This window comes from Sturnira hondurensis, unplaced genomic scaffold (genome assembly GCF_014824575.4).
Source record: "Sturnira hondurensis isolate 20B ecotype Veracruz unplaced genomic scaffold, ASM1482457v3 Scaffold0006474, whole genome shotgun sequence".
Taxonomy (NCBI): Eukaryota; Metazoa; Chordata; class Mammalia; order Chiroptera; family Phyllostomidae; genus Sturnira; species Sturnira hondurensis.
The window spans coordinates 671436-682566 of NW_028079105.1; the positions used below are offsets into that span (position 1 = coordinate 671436).

The 11131-nt window shown below is 40.8% G+C and overlaps 1 protein-coding gene across 1 annotated transcript in view; it reads left to right on the forward strand.

Annotated features, from left to right (window-relative positions):
- The window catches only part of DECR1 (2,4-dienoyl-CoA reductase 1), a 32002-nt gene extending 21173 nt beyond the window's left edge, over positions 1-10829 (forward strand). The window contains 5 exon segments of the mRNA XM_037049339.1: positions 3644-3743; positions 7882-7954; positions 9964-10110; positions 10509-10571; positions 10672-10829. Of these exon segments, the coding sequence (XP_036905234.1) occupies positions 3644-3743; positions 7882-7954; positions 9964-10110; positions 10509-10571; positions 10672-10731 (443 nt within the window). The 3' untranslated portion in view covers positions 10732-10829.
- The last annotated feature ends 302 nt before the right edge of the window (positions 10830-11131 follow it).

The following is an 11131-nucleotide window of genomic DNA, read 5'->3' on the forward strand; positions in this document are numbered from 1 at the left end:
CAGCTAACATAATAATATCTGTCCAGTAGAAATGAATCAAAATTATACCTATTTTTATCAGATCAGCAAAAAATATATTTTTAGGTGTGCTGTGGAATTTAGTAATTAGTTTATGTGTACCATGAGATTAAAAGATTGAAAATCACTGCTCTGTCTGTGTTGTTGTAAGATTTTATTCTTTTTTATTGCTGACTAATATTCCATTGTGTGTGTGTGTATGAATATATATATATATATATATATATACACCACATTTTCTTTATTCAATTGTCTCTTAACATAGGTTGCTTCCATATCTTGACTGTTATAAAATAATGCTGCAAATAATGCTTAGGGATGCATATATCTTTTTGAATAAGTGTTTTTGCTTTCTTCAGATATACTCCCAGAAGTGGAATTTCTGGTTCATTTGGTAATTCTATATTTATTTTTTTGAGGAACCTCCATACTGTTTTCTATAGTGGCTGCACTAGGCAGCTTTCCCACCAATAGTGCACGAGGATTGCCTTCTTTCCACATACTTGTTTGTTGTTTTATTGACGATAGCCATTCTGACAGGTGTGAGGTAATATTTCACTGTGGTTTTAATTTGCATTTCCCAGATGATTAGTGATGTTGACTATCTTTGCATGTGTCTATTGGCCATCTGTATGTACTCTTTGGACAAATGTCTATGCAGGTTTTCTGCCCATTTTAAAATTGGATTGTTTTTTGGGGGGGTTGATATTAAGTTATGAGTTCTTTACATATTTTAGATGTTAACCCCATTTTGGATATATCATTTGTGAATATGTTCTCCTATTCAGTAGGTTGTTTTTGTTTTGTTGATGGTTTTCTTTGCTGTGCAGAAGATTTTTAGTTTGATGTAGTCCCATTTGTTTATTTTTGCTTTTGTTTCCCTTGCCCAAAGAGATACATCCAAAAAGATACTGCTAAGAGCTGTGGGGGGCTCTGCATGCAGAGTCCTCGAGTCTGCCACAGATGAGAATAAGTCTACCAAGATGTGATCTTCTTGGAGAGGAAAGGTGGCCAACCTCTCAAAGGAGAAGAGCAAAGAGTCTTTCCTCAGTGGGCTTTTATTGGATTCAATTTGCACAGGAATACAAATAAAGTTCATCAATCATTGTTAGAAAGTAAGGATCAAACAATAGATAACATACAATGAACTACAAGGGATTGTTCTGAGTCTGAGTCTGTTAGCTAAAGGGCTATAAAACTTTGTGAAATAAACTCATTTTTTGTCTGATTTATTTTGTCTTATTTTATTTTATTTTTAATTGTTTTTTTAAAATATATTTTATTGATTATACCATTACAGTTGTTCTATTCCCCCCCTTCATTCCCCTCCATCCTCACACTCCCTCCCCCACCATTCTCCCCCGCCTTAGTTTATAACCATGTGTCTCAAGTTCTTTAGATTCTATATTTCCCCCACTATTCTTGCCCTCCCCCCTATCTATTTTATACCTACCATCTATTCTATTTTCTGTGCCTTCTCCCCCCTTCTCCTCCTCCCAACCCCCTGTTGCTAATGCTCCATGTATTCTTCATTTCTATGGTTCCACTCCCGATCTAGCTGTCCTCTTGGTTTGCTTTTGTTTTAGGTGTGGTTGTTAATAACTGTGAGTTTGCTGTCCTTTCACTGTTCATATTTTTCATCTTCTTTTTCTTATATAAGTCCCTTTAGCATTTCATATAATAAGGGCTTGGTGATGATGAGCTCCTTGAACTTGCCCTTATCTGAGAAGCACTTTATCTGTCCTTCCATTCTAAATGGAAGTTTTGCTGGATAAAGCAATCTTGGCTGTAGGTCTTTGGATTTCATGACTTGGAATACTTCTTTCTAGCCCTTTCTTGCCTGTAAGATCTCTTTTGAGAAATCCACTGACAGTCTGATGGGTACTCCTTTGTAGGTGACTGTCCCCTCATCTCTTGCTGCTTCTAGGATTCTCTCCTTCATTTTGGTCTTGGCTAATGTGATTATGATGTGCCTTGGTGTGTTCCTTCTTGGGTCCAACTTCTTTGGGACTGTCTGAGCTTCCTGGATTTCCTGGAAGTCTATTTCCTTTGCCAGACTGGGGAAGTTCTCCTTTATTATTTGTTCAAATAAGTGTTCCACTCATGGCTGTTTCTTTCCCCCTTCTGGTACCCCTATAATTCGGATGTTGGAATGTTTAAAGATGTCCTGGAGGTTCCTAAGCCTCTCCTCATTTTTTTGAATTCTCATTTCTTCATTCCTTTCTGGTCGGATGTTTTGTTCTTCTTTCTGATCCATTCCATTGATTTGAGTCCCAGTTTCCTTTCCATTGCTATTGGTTTCCTGGTCATCTCCCTTCATTTCAATTAGTTTAGCCTTCATATGTTCTTCTAATTTGTGACTATAACCCACCAGTTCTGTGAGCATCCTGATAAACAGTGTCTTGAATTGTGCTTCTGAGAAGCTGGCAATTTCTCGGTTGCTGAGAGTTATTGGCTCTGGGACTTTGAGATCCTCTTGCACCATCTTTTGGGCTGTTCGTGCCTGTTACGTATCAGGATCGGAGCCCTAGGTCTTCACCTGAGCAGGGCAACTCAGTCGCTGGGTCGTGACGCTGTATGTGGGGGCAGGGTCAAAGAGGAGCAATGGCATCCCATCTGCCGTCTCCTGCTGCGGCCCCCACAGGTGCGGCAGCTGCCACTGTCACCGGGTCCACGCGTTTCGTCCCACTGCACGTGACTGTGCCACCGCCGTCAGCCCTCACCCCCTGGGACCTGCGTGGTCCGTCTCACTGTGAGCGAATGTGCAACCGTGGTCAGTCTGCCCCACACCCTGACTGGGTCCAGGCCACTCGCGCGCCTAGGACTGAGGATCTTTCCTGCCCGACCCTGCTCTGCTGCTGGCTCCACCCCTCTTACCGTCCCCGTTGAAGGGTTCATCGTTGTTGGGCTTCCGTATAATTCAATTTTCTGGTCTTTGGCTGTGCCTTTGTTCTCCAAACCTTTGTTGTATTCAAACTTGGTTGTGGGAGAAGGCACAGTGTTTCCACCTATGCCTCCATCTTGGTGGAAGTCCTGAAATAAACTCATTTTATGCTTGGACCTTTATCAGAAAATTGAGGACATTCTTAGCAAAGCAGGTTTTGTAAAATTTTATGCATTCTTTCTTAGGCCTGATTGCCCTGGGGGAACCTGCCTTTTCAAGCATGGGGGCTACACCCCCCTCTGTCTTTGTTTCAGGCTTAAGTCAGGCAGGGGTTGTAAGGCAGCCAAGAGATTAGGAGACATCTCATAGACAGAATAAGGACTCAGGCTATGTCAAAGCCGAGGGGCAGGGGTCTATCACCCTCTTTTGCTATAGCTCCCCAAGCCCTTCCTTGCGGGCCGTCGTGAACCATACCTATCTTAGGTCATCTCTCCCTTGAGGAATCTTGTCATTGGCTAACCAGTCATGTACTGGGGGCCAGGCAGGGTGAAGTAAAGAGGGCAGAGGCAGTGCCCCAGGGAGATAAGCTTTGTCTCCTTAGTGGTTTATGGTCCCAAGGTCTCTCACTCAACCTTAGCTATGGGGGGGTTACAGCTTCTGAAACCAGGCAGGGCAGTTCTCAACAAAGAGCGATGTTCAGTTTAGGTGTAATGTTAATTCTACGTCCTTTTAAAATTCCAGGAGCAGCATTTCTTGCTATTACCACCATCTATGCTGGGACCGGGTCAGGCTTTGTAGTGCCCAGTGCTTCTGCCAAAGCCGGCGTGGAAGCCCTTAACAAGTGAGTACAAATATGTTACTTCTGTAGTGAATGATAAACACTGCCCTTTTGTAGCATGTGGGACTAAATTCCTGCTGTGGTTTTCATCTGGAGAAAAGCAAAACAGAGATTAATTTGGATCCACCAGGAGACAGACATCCTATCACCTGCTGCCCACAGCAGCACTGTCTAATGAAATTTCTCAGTACTTCTTCATTACCCAAAGCCACATGTGAACTAGGGCTGTTGTGACTGATAAGCTGAATTTTATTTAACTCTAATTACTTACCTTAAAATTAAAATTACAAAGCTTTATGTGTCTAGAGGCTACCATATTAGACAGCACAGGACTACAGCCTTCTTATTCCCAATGTGCATTCCCCAGCACCCTCTCCACCCCTGAAACATACTTTCACCCTTTTGTTGTGAGGTTAACAGGGCTAACACAGACCAGTGACCATGTGCCAGGTTCTGTGGTCATTTCTTAGCAGGACAAGTGCTTTCTGAGTTTTCACCACCGACCTTTTCCACTGTTTTTGTTGAGCTACAGGTTCTTGCTGGTGCTTATCTGGCTCACTGTAACTCTGTAATATGCTTCTCTGTGACCAATCTCCTCCCTTTTTCTGATTTATATATATTTTCCCACCAGAGTCATCTTCTAAACATATGTGTCTGCTTATGGTACTCCCTTGCTAAAACCTTACATCATTTTCCCATTACCCTTTGGAATTAAAGCCAAAAATAAATATGGCATGCTCAACAGACTTGTCCCTGGCCCTGTTTATTTGTTGATTTACTAGATAAATGCTTACTGTGTGCCAGGCGCTCTGCTGGGCTCTGAGGATAGGATGGTAATGGGAGCAGAACCAGCACATCCTCCTCTGAGCCCATGTTCTCAGATCATAGTCATCCTGGGCTCTCATTTCCCTTCAACTGCTCCATGTACCTACTTGAACACACCACATAGTGTCACACTTCTGTGCCTGGTTTTGCTCCTGTTGGAGTTTGCTGTGATATTTTGCATTGTATCGCCCCCTCTGGGATGTTTTCTCTCATTTCCCTGGAACAGAATTAATTGTTTTCTATTCCGTATATCCTGAAAACTTTTCCAATCTAGTGAGAAGAGTAACACTCTAGGAAATAAATACCATCCAGTGTTGTTGATTCGGAGATGCAGGCCATGGACCAAGCCAGTGGGGGCACAGAGCAAGGCATCAGGGACAACTTTACACATGTCATTAGAGTGCTGGCTTCCCACAGCCGTGTTTGGTTATTCACCTTGACACACACATTGTGGTGGGATTTGGAACACAGCTGGGCTCAGTGCCACCTTTGCACACTCATCACAGTGGAATCTGTAACACAGGTTCAGTGTCACCTTTGCACACTCATCACAGCAGGATCTGGAACACAGCCAGGCTCAGTGCTACCTTTGCACACTTATCATAGTGGGATCTGGGACACAGTCAGATTCTGTGTCACCTTGATACACTCATTGCAGCAGGATCTGGGACACAGTGGGGCTCAGTGTCATTTTTTCACACTCACTATGGTGAGATCCACGACGCAGCAGGACTCAGTGTCATCTTTTCACACTCATTGCAGTGGGATCTGGAACATAGCCAGGCTCAATGCCACCTTCACACACACAGCATGGTGGGATCTAGAACAGAGCCAGGCTCAGGGTCACCATTGCACACCCATTGCAGCAAGATCCAGAACATAGCAGGGCTCAGTGCTTACTTTTGCAACTCATTATTGTGGGATATGGAACACAGCTGGACTCAGTGCTTTGTTGAGCTGCATGATTTCTTTTTTCCTATACTCTCAATGTACTTTTTAACATTTAAATGTCATACACATTTGTTTCATATAAAGGGAAGAATTAATTTAGTCAGAAATTACATCTTTGTCTGAGTAGAGATAGGTACTTTTTTAAAGGTCAGTTGGTATTGGAAATAGGGATTGTAACTTGACTGCTTCAGCACTGTTTGTACAATATCAAACTTGTTTTGTTTGGATCTTTCAATCTTATTTGAGGTTTCAGTTTTGTGTCCTTTCAGGACCTTGATTCTGGGCAGCTTTTCTTGTATCACTGCATAGTGATTTTTCCATAATGAGTGCTCAGCAAATGTATGCCTTTCTCTGCAGCCAAGTCCCTAGCAGCCCTCTTCTCCTACTTGTGCTACATAGTCATCCTGGATAGGGCTGGCAGGCCCCTAATCCTGCATGCTGTCTGACCTTTGCCCTTCTCTCCTACTGGCCCAATGCCTGGCTATCCTCATCTCCAACCTACCTTCTGTTATCTCCCATCCTGTCCATCTCCCTGGCCTCACACAAACTTCTGATCCTAAGTGTCTGCTTAAGTGTCACCTCCTTAGGGAAGCCCTCCGGTCATTCTGGTAGACTTAGGCACTTCTTCCTTTAAGCAGCCATGACACACATTACTTACTTCTCAGGATAGTAACTGGTTCATTTTACAGTCAAGAAAGAGGGACTGTACTCCTGACAGAACATCTATGGGTTGAACAACAGTAATGGTGACATATGTTGAACATGTTATGCTTATTGGCATCCTGACATGCAGAGCGAGCAGACATGGTGGGTTCCATTGTGTCACAAACAATTCCTCAGATGCAGCTCATTGTCAAGAGCCAGCATTGGGTGGCCTTACATGGGCACCTTTGACCAGAAAGGATACCTCTCCCCCAGACAGTCTCCTTACTGCATTGTTTAGCATTTCACAGGGTGCTACAGACTCTGCTCAGCTCAAGAAATCTGCTGAGAGTGAACGTATTATATCCCCAGCAGTTTGGAGTAGGTAAGGGGGGCTCACCAAGCAAAGGCATGGTCATGAAATCTGATGGAGCACCATGCAGAAAAGCAACTTTTGTGTATGATTTGCCTGAAAGACGTACAGTTCATCCATTGCTCTAAGTGCTTCTGAGGATTAAGTCCGACAAGACTGTTTGGCACACATACTCCTCCTTCTAGAACTGCCCACTGAAGGGCTGCTGTCAGGACATATGAATGGGCATGTTACAGTTTCATAAAATATATCTTCTTGTATCTATTGCAAGGGAACATTGTCTTAAAGACAGTATTTTATTGCACAATTTTCCTTTTATATGTTCTTGGAAGAAATGCTTTTTTAAAAAATCATTTATCAGAAACAGCATGCTTTCCCTGAGAAATTGGCTTGTTTTTTTTATCTTCTGGGCATTGTCCATCGTGTAACTGACTAGACTCACCTTTCTTTGTAGCATCATGGAAAGAATGAGACAAATTTATAACCCTCCTGTTGTTAATTATGTGGACTCTCACAATATGTTTAGGCACTAGCTCTATCCTTTGCTCCTTTATATTTCCTTATTGGTCCTTTTTCTTTCTTACTTTCAAATGACCTTATCTCCCTCATTTTCATTATATATATATATATATTCCTGTAAGTTACCTTAAACCATTTTTTGAAACTAGATTAAGTGTATACACATGAATATAGTCCTAAAATAAGTTAAGTAATAAAGTTAGACCTTTCTGTCCAGTAGGCTTTTCACACAGGTTGTTTTTAGGCTCCATGTTTGTTATTGGTGTTGTGCTTGCTTCAGGGCACTTAGCAAGATTTGATTAGATTTCTGTTTCCTTTGGAGTACAGTCCAACAATGGTATTAACACCTAGTTAATCATGTACTTGTTCAATATTTTACACCTTTGTAACCCATCCTTTACTTAATCAAAGCACTTTTGAGGTTGGAAACAAAATCCAATGTATTGTCATGATTACACTGAACCTGAAAATACAGGACTGACTTCAGAACATGAGGGGCCATGCTTCTATCATGGTTTCATGCCCAGTGTTGTTACCTGTTCAAAAGATGAGTGTTGATACTGTACTTTGTTCTAAAATCTGAATAGCAGAGTGATTATGGACATAACAGTGTAAGTGACAGTGCAACAGTGACCAAGGGCATGAACTCTGAAGCAAGGCCACTGAGATGACTCACTAGTCATAGTGATTTATGATTGAACCTTTGTGCCTTAGCTTTCTTATCTGTAACATGGAGATAATAATAGTATTTGTCAGCTGGGGTCATAGTCTCTGGTGTGATTACTATTATTTTTAACATATAGTCTAAATTTTGTGTCATTTAATTTTTAGGTCTTTGGCTGCTGAATGGGGTAAATATGGAATGCGATTCAATGTGATTCAACCAGGGCCTATAAAAACCAAAGTAAGTCATATTTTCGCTTGTTATCACCTTTTGAGTGGTTAAGGAATGAAACATGAGTGGATATATTCAGATTGTGAATGAAGGACTTTCAGGAACCCTGAGTTTGGAGTGTTAGTGGTAAGAAGGGTTTTGCATAACCTAGTCTGAGAAATAGGAGGGGCAGGAGTTCAGCACTGTGACTCTCCATCCTGTCAGTGTCAGTGTCTTCATCTGCTGGGATCTTTTATGACATTATTTGGCATTTTGTTTGATTTGCTTCAGTGATCTGTTTTTGTCTTGTAGTTCTCAATTTTTACTATGTTTTAAAGATTCTGAGTATGACATGCTTTTAAAAATGGAAATGTATATTATAGTTTAAGTAGTGCTATAGAAATTTATCCTAGAGGACTAGTCTTGCTCTAGGTAGCATTTCTTTGATCCTTGTCTTTGCCTGTTCACTTTTAATACTCACTGTGCAAGTCATATGACTCCCATCTGATTAAGCCTTTCTGACAGCATATACTTCTCCTATATCAGTAATCCTGCAGACAGTTCTGCAGCTCTTAGATTCTCACAACCACCATTACAGAGGGTGCTCTACTCCCTTACTTTACCCCCAAATGATGTCACTCTCACACTTTTTGTTTTTATGTAAAGCAGGAATTTATACTTCCAGTCCAGATGTAGTTTGAAGGCTGGAGTGAAGTTTGGTAACTTGTTCCAGGTGTAGAAACACATTGGAAGTTAATGCTAAGGAGCATTTGGGTTGTAGGTAGTTCTGGAGTATTAAATGCTAACATAGAAATGGCTGTATTAGTTCATTTAGCTGTTTAAACGATGGAAAGAGTGAAATGTCATTGAATAGCTTGTTTGGCACTGTGGTAGTACAGAATCTAATAAAGGTAATGGAAAAATAACTCAAAAGCTTGTGTCTAAACACGTGATCAGGGTGGCATGTGCTAAGCACTCTGAAAAGAAACTTCATCGTATGATCTCAATCTAGGAAGGATCCCCTGCATTTTACTATTTGTGTAACATTTATTTAGTGCCTACTGTATGCACAGGTGCTGAGAAAGACAGAAGAACATTTGGGCCCTGGCTGGTGTAGCTCAGTGGATTGAGCGTGGGCCTGAGAACTAAAGATCGAGGTTTAATACCCAGTAAGGTCACATGCCTGGGTTGCAGGCCAGTTCCCAGCAGGGGACACATGGGAAGCAACCATACATTGATATCTCTCTTCTCTCCTCCCCTTCCCCTCTAAAGATAAATAAATAAAATCTTTTTTAAAAGTACTAATTAAAAAAAGAAGAAAACATTTGGGACAATGTTTGTAGTAGAGGTATGAATAATAAGCAAATAGTTTAAAAGAGATTAAAGAAAACCAAAGTATAGAAACTCCTAGAGTGACAGTAGAATTCAGGGACAGCTGGATCAGGGGTCATTTGTGTTATGGAGGGCAGCTGCCATCTCCAGGATCCAGTACAACAAAGTCCAGGCCTTTTGTTCTTCATGGCACATCCATACTCCACCCTGGTCTGCTCCTCACCATCACAGGAAGCAGAAATTCTTTTCTTCCTTTCCTGTTACTTGAGGAGAAAGAAAAATAAAAGGAATTTTCCCTTAAATTTTCTACTTGACTCATTTTCTGTGTTTGCTAAGTCACACAAGAGTGGCCCCCTAACCCCCACACACTAAGCTTTTGCATATCAGAGTACTGTCATAACTTTTTCTCATCTGATACTTATAGCAATTTAGTGAGGTAGCTGATATAGGTATCCTGATTTTACAGATGAAGAAACTAAGGTTAAAAAGGTTACACTTTCTAGTGATTATTTTTAGGTCAATATTATGTCAGATGACCTGTTTTGAACTAAAGTTATATGGAAGATTTGGCAAAATTCTCTGTTGCTTATAAAGCCTAAAGTATGAGCAGGCTGTCATAGTAACATTCCATTTTATGCAAATTCTTTCTTAAATCCAAAAGGGGTAACATTAAAAAATGCAATCTAACTATTTCCTTAACTTTTAAGGGTGCCTTTAGCCGCCTGGACCCCACTGGAGCATTTGAGAAAGAAATGGTCAACAGAATCCCCTGTGGTCGGCTGGGGACTGTGGAAGAATTTGCCAATCTTGCTGCTCTTCTGTGTAGCGATTATGCGTCTTGGATTAACGGGGCTGTAAACATTGTTTTCTCTTCATTTTTGGGAGGGGGAGGGGGAGGCATATTGTGGAACTAATCTTGACGATGTTGAATTAAAAATGACTTAAAATATTTATTTAGCTTTCACTATATTAATATACATTGTTTAGCCTGTGGAATTGATTCATTGATAAATTAATTTTATTAAATGAAAATGACTTTGGTAGCTGTGTTTTTAAGATAATCTTTAAGGTTGGGTATAATTTGAAATTGTAGACATGGTGGAAAGAAGATTCTAAATAAAATAAATTAATTTAGGTTTAATCATTAGTTTTGCCTTTAAAACCTGGGATGTGATTGAAAGTGCCAAGGATGGGAAAGTGGCTAATGATTCAGACACTTTAAAAAGGAGTTAGTTTCAGTTTTTATTTTCAGATTATTAGATTTGATGGTGGAGAGGAAGTATTCATTTCAGGAGAATTCAGTAGCCTGAGGAAAGTAATCTATTTTGTGAATATGATATAATATTAGAAGGCAGAACCCTAAGCTTTAAAAACATGCAAGAACTACATTAAGCTGACCTTTCTTTTTGTTTCAGGTCACCAAGGACCAGTGGGACACCATAGAAGGACTAATCAGGAAGACAAAAGGCTCGTAAGATGCCCTGGCCTCCATTTTAGGTTCCATGGAAATGATATAAACTGCCTATAATCTTTTGAATATTTTCAAGTCTAACAAATAATTAACCGACATTCATTGAGTGTGTGCTGTGTGCCAGGCCAGCGGTAGGTAGACATTGCATATTCAAAGATATATGAGATGAATATATCTCTTTGGGCAGTCATGCCTGTGGTGGCCTCAGTTCACTCAACTATACAACCAAGGGGTTATTTATAGTGTCTTCTAGGCCTTCCCAGCTCTAGAATTCTGTTACTCAAAATCACTTAAATTCCCACTGACTTAGTTTTCACCAAGAACCATAGTGAAATATCTGTTACTCCATGCCTGAAACATTTCCTGGAGGTGTTTTTGTACATTAATTGTCAGATGAGTGATAT